The 20,389-nt window shown below is 35.1% G+C and overlaps 1 protein-coding gene across 3 annotated transcripts in view; it reads left to right on the plus strand.

Moving 5' to 3' along the window:
- IFT74 (intraflagellar transport 74) overlaps positions 1 to 20,389 on the plus strand; it is a 91,586-nt gene that overhangs the window by 60,916 nt on the left and 10,281 nt on the right. For 2 of the 3 annotated variants that reach the window (XM_045467645.1, XM_045467644.1), the window contains exons 14-16: positions 7,358 to 7,411; positions 9,539 to 9,636; positions 10,456 to 10,582. In XM_045467645.1, coding sequence (XP_045323601.1) covers positions 7,358 to 7,411; positions 9,539 to 9,636; positions 10,456 to 10,582 — 279 coding nt within the window. The remainder of the gene's footprint in view (positions 1 to 7,357; positions 7,412 to 9,538; positions 9,637 to 10,455; positions 10,583 to 20,389) is intronic. The other variant, XM_045467646.1, reaches the window with a different exon arrangement.

Raw genomic sequence — 20,389 nt, forward strand, 5'->3', positions numbered from 1 at the left:
GAGCCCGATGCGGGGCTCGAACTCACGGACCGCAAGATCATGACCAAAGTTGGCCACTTAATCGACTGAGCCACCCAGGCTCCCACAATGTCAGAGTTTTAAAGCCAGACCAAGAATGGTACCTGGCACATATTTATTACTCTCAACAATTGTTACCTGCTATCACCCTCTTTGTTACTATGGTTAAAGTATTCACTGGATCCACATTGACATTTAGATGATTTCTAATTTTTCACCGCCAAGAACAATGCTGCAGTAAATAACCCTGGTTATATACATGTTCATTAGCTTGTGTATTTCCATATGATAAATTTCTAGAAGTGACATTTTAAATAGAATGTTACTTTTACAATTTCTATTATTTTTGTTTATTTCTTCCTGAAAAGATTGTGCTGTTTTATACAGCCAACAGCAGTATGTGAAAGTGCTTCCTCACCAGTGTTATTTATAAATTTCTTATTTTTTGTCAGTCAAGAGAATATACACTTTGATGGTTCACTGTTCTTAAAGGCCTGAATTTGTAGGACTACTATGATCCACAAGGTGGGGCTAATTTTCTGGATGTCTACTTACACAGACTAGGCTTGACAAATACTGTTGAAAAAGTACAGTCACATAAAAAAAAGTCCAGTCACATATCTCTGCAAGAAGGATTCTTGGGCATTATTACTCATTACAAATTATTTCCTCATTTTTAGAGTTCAGTACCTTTCCAAAGATGGATTAGATTGTAAAACTAAATATGTGATTATTGATACAGCATATCACAAACATCTAAATATTGAACAGCTGCAATATAATAAATATGTATCATGATAGAAGTATACATAAAGTGCTGTAGAATCATTGGATTACTTTCCTAAACTCTAAATAAACTCATTGTGATTTACTCTATGATTTATATGCTTCTTTGAAGCATAGGATACGTTTTCATACGCAGGGTGCCATGGCCTAGTTTGGAAGCTTTTATTCTTTACTTATGTTAGATAATATAGAATTTATAAAGACAGGATAGTTCTATTTAAGAGCATAGGTTCTGCAACCAAAATTCCTGTATTCAAATCTGAGCTGTGCCATTTTACTGGATGATCTTGGACATACTATCTGACCTTTCTATACCTTAGTTTCCTCTTTTTTAAAAAATTAATGAATAATTAATTGATCTAGTAGTTTCTTCATTTTTAAAATGGAGATGATAACAGTACCTCCTTACTACTTAGAGTCACTATGCATATTAAATGAATGTGTGTGTGTGTGTGTGTGTGTGTGTGTGTGTATGTATGTAATTAACTGACTCAAAATAGCATACAGTTATAAAAGTGCACATAATATTACTGGCTGTTATTATTAATGCTATTAATTTATAAACTGAAACTTGAGTAAGTTTCCTGGAGATTTTCCCAAAACATATTTTGAGGAAAGTATTTTCCCTAGGATGTTTAAAATAACTGATTCAGTTTCAAAGTGGTTTATCCTCTGGTATCTGAGATGCCAAATGGCATTTATGCATTGCTGTTCTGTAGAGATTCAATATACATTCAATTAAGAATGAATCAGGGGCGCCTGGGTGGCGCAGTCGGTTAAGCGTCCGACTTCAGCCAGGTCACGATCTCGCGTGCGTGAGTTCGAGCCCCGCGTCGGGCTCTGGGCTGATGGCTCAGAGCCTGGAGCCTGTTTCCGATTCTGTGTCTCCCTCTCTCTCTGCCCCTCCCCCGTTCATGCTCTGTCTCTCTCTGTCCCAAAAATAAATAAACATTGAAAAAAAGAAAAAAAAAAAAGAAGAATGAATCATTGCTTATTTTTCAATTTGGAGATTGGGTAAGCTACATTTTGTATTTTTCATTAGAAGATGGTATCATTTCCAGATCAGGTACTTGAGTACTATCTGAAACTTGTCAGAAATAAAAATTCTTTGGCTTCACCTCAGACCTACTGAATGTGAAACACTGGGAATAGGGAATTTGTGTTTCAGCAAACCCTCCTGATGATTCTGATACATGCTAAAGTTTTATAACCACTTCTTGAGGAAATAATTAAGAACTTGTGTTTAGTACATTCTAAGGACTACTCATTATACCATCCAGTTTTATTGATATTACTCTGTTAAAACACATGTCTTTATAGTCCTTTTTCTCTTATTTATATGGTGAGGTTTTTTATAATAATTCAACTTTCACATATTTAGAGAATTTTTATTATATATTTTTAAAGTGCCTCCAGTGTGTAAAAATAGAATTATTTACTGCATAGCTGTAAGAAAACTTGCCTGCAAAAATTTAAAACATTTTGCAGAGAATGTATGGCTGATAAGTTGGATGAAGCCTGAAGCCAGAAGTGAGTTTAAAACATTAATCTTATATGGACTCATCTTCACGTACTAGTTTGGTAGTATTTCATATGCTAGTTTATTACTTACTGCTACAATGATAGGTGAAAAGTAGGTGGGAAAGAGAGACTGAATATAAAAAGATGGAATTTAACAGGAACCCCAAACTAATTAAAATTTAAGTAGGAAAGGGGAAGAGAAAGTGTCCTGGCTTACTAAAATAGGTGAAAATGTTAGCAAAGATTTAGACAGTAGTTTAGTATGAATTAATGTGCTATAGCCTCCCAAACAGCTGAAATCCTAGGTTGCATTAACAAAAAGGTGAATATATAGGGTATGGGAAGTAATAGTCTGCTTCGAATCCTATATTTCTTGGCATTATACTTTAAAAGGGACAAAAAAAGAACTGGAACTCACTAAGAGTAGAATGAACAAATGGTAGAAACTAAAACCATGCCACAGAAGGAAAATTCAAAGGTATTGACTACTCAAAGGTCCTGGGGAGACTTAGCTAGCCTCAGAAGGACCCCAAATGCTAGAAAGGAAAGATTTTGGATATGTAAAAGTCCTTTGGGGTTTATTCACGGCCCACTTCTCTAATTTTATTTGTTAATTTTGTTGTTGTTGTTTTGCTTGGTTAGTTTTTTTGATTGTTTATTTGTTTGTTTGCTCTTTCCCCTCCAAAATCAGTAGGCCTGCCAATGTGGGGAACTTTAGGCCAGAAGAATCATTAGCGTATGCCTTGTTGTATATTGGTCAAGAGAGAATATGGAGGGGAAATGGTACTCAGATCTTCTTTAGGGGCGGAGCTACTTCTTGGAAAATAAAAATCAAGATGACTTTGTAAGCCTAGAATCCAGAGAACATTTGATGGCAGAGAAGTAATAGAGTCAGATGAACGGATAGTGAGGACAAAGGCAATTGTGGTGGTTACTCAGCCCCTTGGTAGTGCAAGAAGAGTATATCTCTCTTACTCCACTAGCTTTCTATAGCAGACACCATCGAAAGACAATATGTCCTTTCTACAGTATACCAAGTCTTTTATAATAGTCTATACCCATTTATTTTTTCCTCCAAGTGAGGGGGAAAAAGGCCTGAGTTAACAGTTTATAATTTTGGGGTACTTGCATTGGTGGAGTATAAATGTCTTGAATGTAAAGGTCTTCTTCATCTCTGTAATTTCTATATTACCTGTTAGAGTGCCTTGCTGATAGGATACTTCCTGAACTCTTTCACCTATCTACTTACCACAGGACTTCATATATACCTCAGTTAGAACACTTAGGTTCCATTGTAGCTTTTGGTTCTACATGTACACCTAATGTAGATTGTAATCCTTTCTATGATAGAGTTGTAACTATCTTGTTCATTTTGATTTGTAGCACCTGCTACAGTATCTAGCACATAGCAGGCATTCAGTAAATTTGAAGTAAATTATGTAGAGCTATAATTACATCATATATTCAGAATTTGAGGATAACCCTAAAATAACCCTTATCAGCGTGCTGTTTTCCTACTCCTTTGGTCTCTTTAATCTTACTACTTAAGGTCCTTCTGCTTGCCTGCTTTGGCACCTCCAGGTAATATACTGATTAGCTTCCCGTATCTATGATATTGAACTCTCCTTTAATAGTACAACTAAGGGTACATTTGGTAATAACTCCTGTATTTTACCCTACCTCAGGACTGCCCACATCTGTACATTGCCTATCATGGACAGCTCAGATATGAATCCTCCAACTGAGAAATCACAAAATAGAGGCGTTTACTAGTGCCCCAACCTCTTTTATTCCTAACAACAATGATAAGGGAGAAGGTTTTACAAAGCTTGGTAATCTGCTAAGCTATATGGGAGCTCTGTCCTTTCTAATCCAGCTGGCCAGCTGTATAGTTGGAGACATTGACCAGATATGTCTTCTAGCTCAATCTGATGACAGTTAAGAACAAGGATTTGAAAAGAGAAGGAGGAAATACTCTCCCAGGTTTCTGACTTGGATGATAAGTGTGTGGCGAAGGACTTCCAAACATAAAAGGGAATACAGAGCGGTGCAGACTCTGAGAGGGAAGACTGATGAATTTAATTATTAATAAACTATTAGGATGTCTTGAAAGTACCCACATGAATATATCTAGTAAACAGTTGGATAAAACAATCTGAAAATTAGGGAAAAGGTCAAATTTGGGAGTTCTTAAACCACAAGAATGAGTACAATTTTCTTGGATGTAATGTAGCATTAGAAGTCAACTAAAGGCAGAAACCAGAATTTAAATAAGAAAGCGAAAGCCATGAAGAGAATACAGAAAGAATGATCTGAGAGTGAGAGAAATCAGAAGTTCCCACCCTAACAGTAACAAATAAGGGGGAAAAAATTGAAAGAAGGAAGAAAGTATCAATAGTGTCAAATATTACAGTGTAATATAAGAACTGGAAACTGCCCCCTTGGATTCGATAACTAAAGAATCATATAACCTTACGGAGAGAAGTTTCATTAGAATGGTAGAAGGAGAAGTCTCATTACATGTCTTGAGGTCTGATAGCAAGATGAGGAACTAGAAACAGCATGTATAGGAGATTCTTTTAAGTAAGAAGAAAGATACGATGGTAGTTACATTTTTGTAAAGCATAGGATGCAAGCCTTCCTCCCAATTCTTTAATGCCTGACCAATCTCTGGCGCAACTTCTCAATCAGGACTTTCTTAGAAACCTGGGCTGTGGCAGGTTCAGCAGAAACTACCTTTTCTGCTACTTCACATGTTATGTAACATTTCCATGCATATAATCCTCCTGTGGAGGGTATTCCATCTCTAATTCTTTGTTCCCAACTCAAAAAACTGTTGCCATAAGGTGAGTGAATGGTGATACTTATTTTAAGACTAATTTTAAAACATTGTATGCAAAGTTTGTTATTAATAACAAATTATCTCTCCTCTTCCCCTTAATAACCTATCATGCATCAATATGCTTTGAGACCATTGGTGATCATATGAACTCAGATAGCTGTTCAGTAAAGTTGATGCATCCAAAGCCTTAGTCTGAATGAACCCAATGTTTCCCATTGGTTCTCGGTGTTCATTGGCTGGAAATTAAGGACCACAGGGTATTTACTCTTCTTAAGGAGTGGAGTTCACTTTTAGCTTTTTATTGTCAATACTGTTTTGGGGGCCTTGACAAGATTTTCTCTGTATCAGGGCTCTCCTCAATGAGTTTGGCGAAAATATTTAGACCAGAAAGCAATAAAACTGCTGACCCAGGTTTCTGTTCCATCACCTTCTTGTACTTGTAACTCACTTCCCACCCAAGCAAATATATATATATAAGTAGAAGGCCATGCCTCCATGTAATTTGAGGTTCTACCCCAACTGTCTTCTCTATTCCCTAACTTTAATCTAACCAGTATTTGAAAAAGCTGCATAGGAGTTTAAATAGAACACAGGCTGACCGTTGGGTTTTAACCTATGCACTATAACCTTTGGCTCCCATTTTCTTTGAACTCTTCTTAAAGTTCTTCTATCCACCAGCTCCTTATCAGGAACTTCCTTAGGAATCTCTGGTCTATGATTCTCACCATCTTTGCTAGATATCATCTTAATAACGTTTCTTGGTTTTTCCAAAATGCTAAAAATTGACTGACTCAGATGAAGAAATTGCAGATTGATGCAAGCACAAACTTATTATGCTTTCTCTACCTGGGACTCTGAGAACACAGGGCTGCAGCTGTCTCACTAGTCCAGGGAAATAGCAGTGTGCTTCTAAAACTCATTTTTTGTTACGCTGAAAATCCTGTTGTCATAAAATAATCATGATCCACCTCTATAACAGTCCCTTTATGCAGCTAAAGTGTCCAATTTCATCCATTTATTGGGGTCTTAGATTTTTGCCCTTTTAACATGTCTTTCACATATATTAAATGCAACATATCCAGACCTGCTGTAAGCAACTTCTTCCTAAACTTGCTTCTCTTTTCAGTTAATGATATGACCATGTCCTCAGTTGCCCAGGCCAGAAACCTGGGAGTCCTACAAAATCAGTTCACTCTGGCTCTTAAATGTCTGCAACAAAAATCTGCTTTCCATCCTAACTGCCACTGCCCTACTCCAGGGAACCTTCATCTTTTACCTGGATTACTGTGACAACCTCCTAAACTGGTTATATTGTCGCCAAAATTTATTTCCCTTTTATTCACTCAACCAGAGATATTTTTCAAAAATGCAAATTGATCATTTGATTCCCCTGCTTAAAATTCTTTAGTAATTTTGCCATTGTCCTTAGGTGAAAGTCCAAACTTCTTTATATGTGTCTTTTAAGATCTCTCATCACTTTGCCTTCTCTTTGTGCCACTTTTTCACTTCACATTTTCTGCCTCTGCCATACCGCTCTTTCACTTCCTTGTTCACTTTGGAGTTTCTGTATTTGCATTGCTTTGACTTTGAACCCCTTCTCTGTTTCAACCAGGTGACTCCTATTCATTTATTCTTTATATAATGCAGCTTAAATATTGCTTCTTTAGAGAACATTTCTGTGAATTCCTTAACTAGGTAAGTTGTCCATATTCTGTGCTCTTATAGCATTCTTTTTCATGAGGTAGCACTTAGTCCGTTCTAATTACATGTTCAATCTTTAGATTTTAAATTCTGTGAGGGAGCTAACTTTGCTGTTTTTGCTTCCTGTTGTGAGTTATTCAAAGATGGAATGAACTTCTGTGGGAACTTATGATTCCCATCACCAGTGGTGTTCATGTGCAGGTTGAATAGCTCCAAGTTGGGACTGAAATAGAGAACCATTGGAAAGCTTTTAAGTCCTTTCCAGTCAGGACATTGTTTTTTCCAAATAGTCAAACATAAGTATATAGGTATTGAAAAAGATTCTATGTTAATATAAAAGAATGTCACTGAATTGAAAATAATGAATTTTCAGTAACTAATGGTCACTGAAAAGTGACCATTGGTATATAGAGAACCTAAGAGATATTTTGTATTTAGAACACCATCTGGAGTTTGTGAAATTGATGTTATATTTTGTGTCTCGTATAGGTGAAATGAATCAGAAGTACAAGGAACTAAAAAAACGAGAGGAAAATATGGACAGTAAGTGGTCATCTTATTGATATGAAAATATTCTCAGGTATCTGTTCATTTATACCAAATCAGAGATCTCGTTTTGGGAAGATACAGTAGCTAGTAATAAACCTAGGAGTGTGGACATTCAAAGCATTTGCCTTGAGGAATTAATAAATATCAAGCAGAGCTTAGGGATGGGTAGAGAATTTAGAAAGGTTTTGTATATTTGTGTGTATGAGTATTTTTAGGTTAGGGATAGATTCTAAAACTAGCGTTTACATTAATTGTATAGAGACCACTTATTGATTGAATGTTGAATGTTCTCTTTTACATGCTTCACTGCATTCATCTTTAGTGTCTTTCACCTTTTTTTTTTTTTAACTCTTTATAATACTTCTCTCATTATATATCAGCCCTTACCTCAGATTTTGCTACTTGATTCTGTCACTGATTGTAGTTTTGGTAGCCTTCTGTTGCAACTTCTAATTTACTTTTTAAAAATCTTAACTTTGTAAGTAGATCTTCACTTAAAATTGTGTTGTACATTCAGAAATTTTTCAAAATTAATATTTATTATTGGTTTCCTTTTTTAATAATCATTTTACTAGAATCTGAAGTTTTATAGGTCTGATGTCAATTGTTACCCTCATCGAAGCATGCCATAAAGTAGTAATTGCTAATTCTGATTTCACAACATCCCAAGATTTCTTTAAAATCTCAGCAAGTACCAAAAATTATCTCAAAATTAATTCATTGTTTCATAATAACAGTAAAGTTGTTTTTAACTTACTGTAAGTTTTTATTTTGGGGAAAGCCATAGAATACATTTTTAAGAATATAAAAAAGAGTAGGGGCTCCTGGCTGGTTCTGTCGGTTAAGCTTCTGACTTCGGCTCAGGTCATGAACTCACGGTTTGTGAGTTCAAGCCCCTCATCAGGCTCTGTGTTGACAGCTCGGAGCCTGGAGCCTGCTTTGGATTCTGTGTCTCCCTCTCTCTCTGTTCCTCTCCCGCTGGCTTGCTCTCTCTTTCTCTCTCTCTCTCTCTCTCTCTCTCTCAAAAAATAAATAAAGATTAAAAAAAAATTTTAAGAATATGAAAAAGTAAATTATGTACTCATTCTATAAGACAAGAGAAGGAGGATTTCTTAGAAACTATTTATAATGTGAATAAATTATTAAATTTATTTAGTTGAGATTAATGCAACATTATAAGTAAAATACTCACTTTCAGATAAAATAGTTATTAGTAACTACTCTCAGTATTGAAATTAGTGACTAATTGTAAATATTAATAATTATAGATCAAGGAGATCCTATGTAAGAACAGATTTTTTTCTGTTCTTCTTTATATCAACTATTATTTCTGAGTAACTTTTAGTTTACTTGTATTAAGATCACAACAGTTAAGCTTTAAAAGTTTGAAAATAAGTAGGGGTGCCTGGGTGGCTCAGTTGGTTAAGTGTCTGACATTGGCTCAGATCATGATCTCAGGATTTGTGGGTTCAGGCCCTGAGTCAGGCTCTGTGCTGACAGCTCAGAGCCTGGAAACTACTTTGGATTCTGTGTCTCCCTCTCTCCCTCTTTGCCCTCCCTTGCTCACACTCTGTTTCTTTCTCTGTCTCAAAAATAAACATTCAAAAAACTTTTTTTTTAATTGTGAAAATATGTAGAAATGTTCTTATTCAATAATTTAATTACCCTTGAGTTAATAAAAGATGAAACCGTGCCTTAAAATTGACTGTGACATAGGGGAAGGGAAGAAAAAAACAAGATAAAAAGAGAGGGAGGCAAACCATAAGAGACTTGAAAATACAGAGAACAGACTGGGGGTTGCTAGAGGGGTTTGGGGTGGGGGATGGGCTAAATGGGTGATGGCCATTAAGGAGGGCACTGGCTGGAATGCACACTGGGTGTTATATGTAAGTCATATGAATCACTAAATTCTAGTCCTGAAATTACTGCACTCCATGTTAACTAGCTTGGATTTAAATAAAATTAAAAAGTTAAAAAAATTATAAATAAATCGTAGAAACAAACAAAAAAAATGAAATTTGCTTTGAATTTCTAAAAAGTACTGTTAAGACGTACAAATCAGAGTTTATATAGTATTAACTATATTAACAGTAACTTCTCATTGTAATTTTGAATCTGTAGCTTTTATTGAGACTTTTGAGGAAACTAAGAATCAGGAACTTGAAAGGAAGGCACAGATAGAAGCCAACATTGTTACACTTTTGGAGCACTCTAGTAGAGTAAGTACCATGTGCCTGTCTTAGTGCTCTCATTATTTTTACTGTGATTACCTTTCCAAATACAGTTCAGAAAATGCAGTGGTTCACAATGGCATATGCTCATTTAATCTGTTTCCTTTAAATTCCCTTGATTATTATTTTATTCCTTTAATTTGTGTATTTCTAGCAAAATTCAGCTAAGGACAGTAGGGGAAAAGGGTAACATGTATGATGTCAGTGTTTAGCAGTAAGTGAGGGACTAATTCAGAGTAATTATTAATGATTTTCTTCCATTGTTGATGTGTTTAAACTTAGAGAAGGAATGCTTGCACAGATAACTTCAAAATCATCTACATGTTATAATGGAAAATGTTGATATATTTTTACATTGTAATTTGTACTATAAATAGAATGTATTCTTTTCTTGTAATACTCTTTAAGAGTATATGATACCAAGGAGTATCTTCATTTATTCAAAAAAAAAAAAAAAAGTTTATTGAGCAGCTACTAATGAGTGCTAGCATAGAAGGAAAAATGCAATTTCTTTTAAATATTCTAAGTGTCGTAAGACCCCCAAATAGTTCTTAAAATAGTGTAGTTGAATTTCTTCTACAGTGAAATAAAATTCAGAATTACTTCTTTTACATTTGCTTTAGTCTCTCCATATTGAGAAAACCTGACTTTGAATCTCACTATACTCTTATAAACATACATGAAACATATATAATGAATGATGTATTTCAATTCACAACATCTAGTCCCTTAGCAGTGTTTTCCAGGAGTTTTCTTGAAGAGTTAAATCAGTGTAGTTTTTCTATTTTTATTTCTCTACAAATACAGAATATAAATCGTATGAAACAGATATCCTCTATCACCAATCAAGAGCTGAAGATGATGCAGGATGATCTCAATTTTAAATCTACTGAAATGCAGAAGTCGCAAAGTACAGCTAGAAATTTGACTTCAGGTGAGAGAACATAGATTTTTATATTTTCCATGACAAATTGAAACTTTAAAACTTTAATACTATTTCATTTGATTTTTTTGAAAGGCTGAAAATATATGATTGCTTATTGCTCCAGTCACTTATAGACTCAGAATTGTGTGTGACTTTTCACATCAGCTTAATAGTATTTCATTGGGACATTCTGATTCATTTTTAACATTTACTGAATATTTGTTCTATGCTTGTGCTATAAAATGTGTATGCAGAGATTTAAAAAAAAAAAAGTCCGGTCTCTTTCCTCAAGGAACTTTGAACTTGGTGGAATAATGACAAACAACTAAAATATAATGAAGCAGTACTATGATAGAAGCATAAGGAGCAACCCGACATTGGGTTCATATCCACCCCCCCTCCCCCCCAGAGAGGTATCCTAGAGGAAGTAATGTTTTAATTATAATTAGTTTCAGCCATTATGACTAACATGGTATTAAAGCAACACTCTCCACTAGACATGTAATGCCAGCCACATATATAATTTTAAATTCCCTATTAAAAAGAGGTGTATGAATTTTAATAATATATTTTATTTAATCCAGTGTATCCAAAAAAGTATTGTTTAAACATGTACTCAGTATAAAAATGATCCATGAGATTTTGCAGTCACAGTCCATCTCAACTTGGGACTAGACATAGTCGAAAGTTTAAAGCGATAATTGGCCAATGGCTGCCACTTGGGCAGTGCAGATAGAGGTTAAAAACTAATACACAAAATAGATTTTAAAGAGTTTAGGATAGGATGTCAACTATACTCAAAAGACAAAAAGTTTAGGATAAAGTCAAAATTTGTATGGAACCTTTGATTTTTAAGCTAATAGATTCTAACTATGGATATGTTTTATGCTGGTATGTGGTGACTTTGAATTAGCTATGTTTTTATTTGTCTACTTGGAATTACACTGGCAGTTAGTAAAATTACAAGGAATAAAGAATTAATATTTACTAATGTAAAAATTTTGAGATTCTTGAAATGGAATAAGAGATCCACAGTATTCATTTATCTGGAATCCTAAGGTCTAAAAGCTCCTGGCCACAAAACCTAACCTGACCTGAACTGACATGAGGCTATTTATAGTCTTTAATTATCCTACCTAATATGACTGTTCATACTTTTTGCTTCAGAAATAGCCAAGTACTTGATGACAGGATGCTGCCTTAGACCCTGCTATGGGAGTTCTATTATAATCATTATATGTGCTGTATCATTTTTTTAAAATCTGAAGACTTCTGCATTCTAAAACACAATAACCTAGGAGTTTTTTTTAATAAGGATTATAGACCTATAAATGTATACCGAATGTTATTCATATACAGTTGAATTTAGAATGATGATATAGTTGGACAATTATCGTTATTTTATACAGTCAAGTATATTTTATCTGTCCAGATTTGTTTAGAGTTTGTTTGCTATAGCTTTACTTGTATATCTGAATATATACTAAACAACTAGAGGAGGTACATTTTAAATGTGACTTATACCTGTTATTGGTTTAACTATCAGAATTTTTAAAATTGTGATAAAAAACACAGAACACAAATTTGCCATCTTAACCATTAATTGTAGGCACAGTGTTGAGCAACAGATATCTAAAACTTGTTCATCTTACAAAACTGAAACTTACACGCATTAAACAGCTGTCCATTTCCCTCTCAATTTTTCTCCTCTGCTAGCCATATTCTACTTTCTGTTTCTATAAGTTTGACTACTTTAAATACCTCTTATAGGTGGAATCATGCAGTATTTGTCTCTTTGTGAATGGATATTTTACTTACAATGCCCTTGAAGTTCATCAGAGTTGTAACATGTAACAGGGTCTCCTTTTTTTAAAGGCTAAATAATATTCTATAGTATGTACATACTATACATACATTTTTTTATTCATTTGGTGATGGACATTTAGGTTGTTTTACCTCCTGGCTATTGTGATTCATGCTACAGTGGACATGGGTGTGTAAATACCTCTTCGAGATCTTTTCAAATATGAGTATTTTTACATCTAAATTTTCTTTTTTCTATAAGGTAAAGAATTTTATCTTTAATTGTTCCATCTAGGAAATCTCTGTTTTGTGTTTTAGACTATAGTTTTAAGGCTTTCATTTATCTATTTTCAATTTTAATTTGAAAAGTTTTTTGCTCCTTTAAGCTATCTTTGTAAAATGGCTGTTAAGAAACATACATTTTTTAAAAAGATAAATATCAGTACCAGGTAATGAATTCAATTATAAGGACTTTGAATTCCTTTCATACTTTTATACTTTATTCTTTACATTTTCTTTTAAAAACTAGCCATTATATTTTCTCCAGTGATGTACGGTTGAAAAAGAATGAGAGCTGGCTTCAATTTTATTCAGGTTTATTACTATGATAAGAATTTTACTGAAAAATTTCCTTATTAATAATGGTTTGAATTTTTTGGCCTGTACAATTAGTTGCATTTACTCAATTATTTTTAAATGTTAATTTAAACCAAGCATATAAATGATTTTTCCTCTCTTAATACTATCCTCCACATGAAGTTTCTTATGTCTACAAATCACCATAAGAAGTCTATAATATTCTACTTCACCTTTCAGAGATAATGAATTTTATATTCCCTTTTGTGAATTGCCTCCCCTTTTGCTCTTGAGTTTATGATTGGAAATCACCTGATTTTCTTAGTGTACTCTTATTTTTTAATGGAACAATATTATTCCCACAGGGGAAAAATTATTTCTTGGGAGAGTAAAAAAAAATCTTGATTATAATGGCTTGTGGCCCTCCAAAGTGTCACTGTACAATTAACATATATACATTATATCTGTAATATAAAAGTTTCATGAGAGAGCAGTGATAAGGGAAAATAATTATCTACAAAAAGCTCCATAGGGGGACAATAATGGAAAAAAAAAAAAAAAAGACTGCAAAACAGTGCTGTATTCATGAGTAAAGAGGCAAGAAATCTGTCAGCAATAGTTTTTATTTATATTTTTGGAAAGGAAACTCCAAGGAATAAACAAATGCACTGATGGCAGAATATTTCAGAAACATTTCCCCATGTCAAAGTGGTTCCTTCTGAGATTTTGCTACTATGTACACACTGCTTAGTAAACTTTGCAACTTCATAGCATATCAGAAGGAACTAGTCTGCATCCTCTTCCTGTCTCTTCCCTTGGAGAAGTTTTTAGCTTTTCAAGGGGACCCGCTGTTAAAGGAAGATAAACTTTACCTCATACCAACCAACCATTTTCTCCCTTTCTCTAGGAAAAGCAGTTTCTATAGCTCCTAAATGTATGTCCCTAATATATCTTCAAATTAAACCTGTAGTTAGAGTTCAGTAACATTTTCACTGAGCACTCAAAATATACAAGCTATATACTTTTCCTTTTTGAAGCATTGAAACATCATAAGCCTCCGGGACTTTGATTCAGCACTTTGGTTTTCATTTTAACTGTTTCCAACTCTAGTAGAGATATGAATGGAACAAAACAAAACCCATCCCACAACATTTAAGTCCATGTATATATGTATGTTTCTTTAAGGATATATATGTCAGTATGACTGAGTCTTGCGACTCTTTTTTTTTTTTTTTAATTTTTTTTTTTTCAACGTTTATTTATTTTTGGGACAGAGAGAGACAGCATGAACGGGGGAGGGGCAGAGAGAGAGGGAGACACAGAATCGGAAACAGGCTCCAGGCTCTGAGCCATCAGCCCAGAGCCCGACGCGGGGCTCGAACTCACGGACCGCGAGATCGTGACCTGGCTGAAGTCAGATGCTTAACCGACTGCGCCACCCAGGCGCCCCGTCTTGCAACTCTTAAAGGGACAAAAGGAAATGCTCAAATTTAATTATACCAACTTAAATTTGCTTGGTAAAAACCTCCTCTCTTAAATCATTGTCTTTTGAAGACTTTTAAAACTACTTGATATTTTAGGCCCTGTGATCATTGTTATGGAGGCATTCAGTTTTTTGAACATGATATTTTTACTATAATGTCACCTTCCACCTATATTTTAATCCATAATCTTTCTAGTTTTATAGGTAGAGGAAGAAAGTTTAATATTTAATAGCAGCTTTGTATTTGATTTTTCCATTAGTGAATCTGTATAGATAATACAACTCAATTACAAGTAAATTTTGCTAAATTTTATATGAAGAAACTAACTTACTAATTGCCTGCCCACATATAAGGAAGACATCCTGGTAAGAGGGCAACTCAATGCCAAAATACATGCATAAATTCTATTCAGATTCTAATCTGACCAGTGAACTATGTATGCATTGAGTAAACTTTAAGGAACCTAGGAAAAAGTAGCAGTTAAAAATTGAAAGAACTGCATATATAGATTTTCTTACATGCTCTCTACTCCAAAGGAGAAAAGTTTAGAATTTTGGTTTAGCAAAGTTTATTGCTCATTTAATAAAAATCAATACTTTCCAAAGTAGTACGGCATAATCCAGAATCTCTACAACATATCACTTGAAGTTTCCATTAAACTATAAAACTTACTAGATATGTCAGCAAATTAGGAAGATGTGAGTCAAGGGGAAAAGCAATCAATGCACACTGAACCAGAGATAATCCAGATGTTGAACAGAAGATTTTAAATGTTTATAAACATATTTAAGGGTTTAAAGGAAAATAAAATCATAATAAATGAAAAGATGGAGAATACCACAGAGAAAATAAAAAATTACAAAAAAGAACCAAGTGGAAATTCCAGTATTGAAAATATAACTCAAATGAAAAATTGATTGAATGACCCTAATAGAAGATTGAAGTCCACAGAGTCAATCAACTTGAAGATTTAAAAAAAAGATCTAATCTGGAGAAGAAATAAAAGTGAACAGAGACTGTAGGAGTGCCTGAGTGGCCCAGTTGGTTAAGTGTCCTACTCTTGATTTCGGCTCAGGTCATGATCTCACATTGTGGTTTTTGAGTTTTGAGCCCCACATAGGGCTCTGCTCTCTCAGCTCAGGATTCTCTTGGGATTCTCTCTCTCTCTCTCCCTTTTTCTCTGCCCCACCCCTGCACACACTCACTAGTGCATGTGCACGTTCTCTTTCTCAAAATAAATAAACTTAAAAAAAAATGAACAGAACTTAAATGATCTGTGGGTCAGTTTCAGGCAGTCTGAAATACATGTAATTGAAATTCCAGAAGGAGTGGAGGGACAGAGAATGGGAGAAAAAAGATAACTGAAGAAATAATGGCTGAAAATTTCCCAAATTTGATTAAAAAAAAACAAAACAAAACAGTATGTAAGAAGCTTATTGAACCCTAAACAAGATTGATATAAAAATCTCTTAACCACATCATACTACTAAAATGCAACATAGGGGCGCCTGGGTGGCGCAGTCGGTTAAGCGTCCGACTTCAGCCAGGTCACGATCTCGCGGTCCGGGAGTTCGAGCCCCGCGTCAGGCTCTGGGCTGATGGCTCAGAGCCTGGAGCCTGTTTCCGATTCTGTGTCTCCCTCTCTCTCTGCCCCTCCCCCGTTCATGCTGTCTCTCTCTGTCCCAAAAATAAATAAAAACGTTGAAAAAAAATTAAAAAAAAAAATAAAATGCAACATAAAGGAAAAACAATGAAAGTGCCAGAGAAAAATAATATATACATAGAGGGAATAATACATCCCACTCTAAGATTAAATTTTATCTTATTTTATTATAAAAATCTTTCACCCCTAAGTCTCTAAGTAATAAATGGAATATGTTCACGTTTGGCTTTTAATACTCTGAAATACCACCATATTTTTCTGAGGCTATTCATATCTCTACCTTGTAATAGAGGTAGAGTGAAAGCTAAATGTTCAAAGGTGAAAGTATATCACTATGTATGCCTCTATCTACAAACAAGTAACTGCAGGATGTTTAGGATTATTATCATACCCTGGGAACACAGGAGAGAGGAAACTAGCTTAGCTAGGTTTGAATTCAGATATCTTCATTTGATGTGCATATTATGTATTGCAGTTCATTTTATTTTTTATTTTTTCAAATCAGAAAGTCTTTGTCTTTTTTTTTAATGGAATTTATTGTCGTATTGGTTTCCATACAACACCCAGTGCTCATCCCAAGAGGTGCCCTCCTCAATACGCATCACCCACCCATCCCTCCTTCCCACCTCCCATAAACCCTCAGTTTTGTTCTCAGTTTTTAGGAGTCTCTTATGTTTTGGTTCCCTCCCTCTCTAACCATTTTTTTTTTCCTTCCCCTCCCCCATGTTCTTCTCTTAAGTTTCTCAGGATCCACATAGGAGTGAAAACATATGGAATCTGTCCTTCTCTGTATAACTTATTTCACTTAGCATAACACTCTCCATTTCCATCCATGTTGCTACAAAAGGCCATATTTCATTCTTTCTCATTGCCACGTAGTATTCCATTGTGTATATAAACCACAATTTCTTTATCCATTTGCCAAAGCAACAGAATATACTTTCTTCTTGAGTGCACATGGAACCTTCTCCAAGATAGATCACATACTGGGTCACAAAAACAGCCCTTCATAAGTATACAAGAATTGAGATCATACCATGCATACTTTCAGACCACAATGCGATGAAGCTTGAAATCAACCACAAGAAAAAGTCTGGAAAACCTCCAAAAGCATGGAGGTTAAAGAACACCCTACTAAAGAATGAATGGGTCAACCAGGCAAGTAGAGAAGAAATTAAGAAATATATGGAAACAAACGAAAATGAAAATACAACAATCCAAACGCTTTGGGATGCAGCGAAGGCAGTCCTGAGAGGAAAATACATTGCAATCCAGGCCTATCTCAAGAAACAAGAAAAATCCCAAATACAAAATCTAACAGCACACCCAAAGGAAATAGAAGCAGAACAGCAAAGACATCCCAAACCCAGCAGAAAAAGAGAAATAATAAAGATCAGAGCAGAAGTAAACAATATAGAATCTAAAAAAAACTGTAGAGCAGGTCAATGAAACCAAGAGTTGGTTTTTTGAAAAAATAAACAAAATTGATAAACCTCTAGCCAGGCTTCTCAAAAAGAAAAGGGAGATGATCCAAACAGATAAAATCATGAATTAAAATGGAATTATTACAACCAATCCCTCAGAAATACAAGCAATTATCAGGGAATACTATGAAAAATTATATGCCATCAAACTGGACAACCTGGAAGAAATGGACAAATTCCTAAATACCCACACACTTCCAAAACTCAAACAGGAAGAAATAGAAATCTTGAACAGACCCATAACCAGCGAAGAAATTGAATCAGTTATCAAAAATCTCCCAACAAATAAGAGTCCAGGACCAGATGGCTTCCCAGGGGAGTTCTACCAGACGTTTAAAGCAGAGATAATACCTATCCTTCTGAAGCTATTCCAAAAAATAGAAAGGGAAGGATAACTTCCAGACTTATTCTATGAAGCCAGCATTACTTTGATTCCTAAACCAGACAGAGACCCAGTAAAAAAGAGAACTACAGGCCAATATCCCTGATGAATATGGATACAAAAATTCTCAATAAGATACTAGCAAATCGAATTCAACAGCATATAAAAACAATTATTCACCATGGTCAAGTGGGATTCATTCCTGGGATGCAGGGCTGGTTCAACATTCGCAAATCAATGTGATACATTACATTAATAAAAGAAAAGATAAGAACCATATCCTGTCAATCAATGCAGTAAAAGCATTTGACAAAATTCAGCATCCTTTCTTAATAAAAATGCTCGAGAAAGTTGGGATAGAAGGAACATACTTAAACATCATAAAAGCCATTTGTGAAAAGCCCACAGCTAATATCATCCTCAATGGGGAAAAACTGAGAGCTTTTTCCCTGAGATCAGGAACACGACAGGGATGTCCACTCTCACTGCTGTTGTTTAACATAGTGTTGGAAGTTCTCACATCAGCAATCAGACAACAAAAGGAAATCAAAGGCATCATAATTGGCAAAGATGAAGTTAAGCTTTCATTTTTTGCAGATGACATGGTATACATGGAAAACCCCAAGTATACTTACTTGCACCAAGAAGTATAAAATACCTAGGAATAAATCTAACCAAAGATGTAAAAGATCTGTATGCTGAAAACTATAGAAAGCTTATGAAGGAAGTTGAAGAAGATATAAAGAAATGGAAAAACATTCCGTGCTCGTGGATTGGAAGAATAAATATTGTTAAAGTGTCAATACTACCCAATGCAGTTCCATTTTAGTATCCACTTTTGAATTTGCTCTAATCATGTTTTACTTTGCTGCTTTTTTTTTAAAAAATTTTTTTAACGTTTATTTATTTTTGAGACCGAGAGAGACAGAGCATGAACGGGGGAGGGACAAAGAGAGAGGGAGACACAGAATTGGAAGCAGGCTCCAGGCTCTGAGCCATCAGCCCAGAGCCTGACGCGGGGCTCGAACTCACGGACCGTGAGATCGTGACCTGAGCTGAAGCCGGACGCTTAACCAACTGAGCCACCCAGGCGCCCCTCATATTTTACTTTGATAGCTATAAGAAAAGTAAAACAAAGAATGATGTCTGGGGAAGCCTGAATAGCAAAACTGAGCAAATGTTATGTTCCTCTTTTCATAGCTCACTGTTCCTCATTGAGGCATCTTTTTGGATCATTAAGTAACATTTGCTGTCTTAAATATGAACCTTTCATAAACATGATAATAATATCACTCAGCGCCAAAGCCTGACTGGTTGTGTGACCTTGAACAAAATACCTTTCTAAGCTTCCGTTTCCTGATAGCATACCTCCTAAGGCTGTTATGAAGTAGAAGAGATAACATATAAAGTCAGGCACATTTCAGGTACTCAGTAATATTGGCTCCCACCATACCTTTCTCTCACATTGAAAAAGGACTTTTAAATTCAGAACCACAATGTTTAAAAGTCTCTGAAATAGAGAAGGTAGATATTATAGAATTCTGTTGAGAACAAAATATTTTTGGAGCTGCCTGGGTGGCCCAGTTGGTTAAGCATCTGACTTCAGCTCGGGTCATGATCTCACAGTCTGTGGGTTCAAGCCCCACGTCAGGCTCTGTGCTGACAGCTCAGAGCCTGGAGCCTGTTTCAGATTCTGTATCTCCCTCTTTCTCTGCCCCTCCCCCACTCATGCGCACGCACAGGCGCTCTCTCTCTCTCTCTCTCTCTCTCTCTCTCTCAAAAATAAATAAACATTGGGGCATCTGGGTGGCTCAGTTGGTTGGGCATCCGACTTCGGCTCAGGTCATGATCTCGCAGTTCTTGAGTTCAAGCCTTGCATCAGGCTCTGTGCTAAGAGCTCAGAGCTTGGAGCGTGCTTCAGATTCTGTGTCTCCCTCTCTCTCTGCCCCTCCCCTGCTCGCACTCTGTCTCTCTCAAAAATAAATAAACGTTAAAAAAAATTTTTTAATAAATAAACATTTAAAAATTTAAAAAAACATTATTTTTTTAAACATTGCCTTCTTATTGTAATTTGTATTCATTACAGAGAATTTTGGAGATACAGAAAAGCATAAATAAAAACTTTTTAAATATTAAATTCCCACTGTCAAATATTTATGACTATTAAAATGTTGGTATTTATCTTTCCAAATGTTGGTATTTATCTTTCCAGTCTTTTTTCTTTTCTTTTTAATGGTTTTTAATTTTAATCCCAGTATAGTTAACACACAGTGTTATATGAGTTTCAGGTGTACGATTTAGTGATTCAACAATTCTGTGCATTACTCAGCACTCATCATGGTTAAGTGCACTCTTTAATCCCCATCATCTGTTTTCACCCATCCCCCTACCCACTTGCCCTCTAGTAACCATCAGTTTATTCTC

This window comes from Leopardus geoffroyi, chromosome D4, assembly GCF_018350155.1.
Source record: "Leopardus geoffroyi isolate Oge1 chromosome D4, O.geoffroyi_Oge1_pat1.0, whole genome shotgun sequence".
NCBI lineage: Eukaryota > Metazoa > Chordata > Mammalia > Carnivora > Felidae > Leopardus > Leopardus geoffroyi.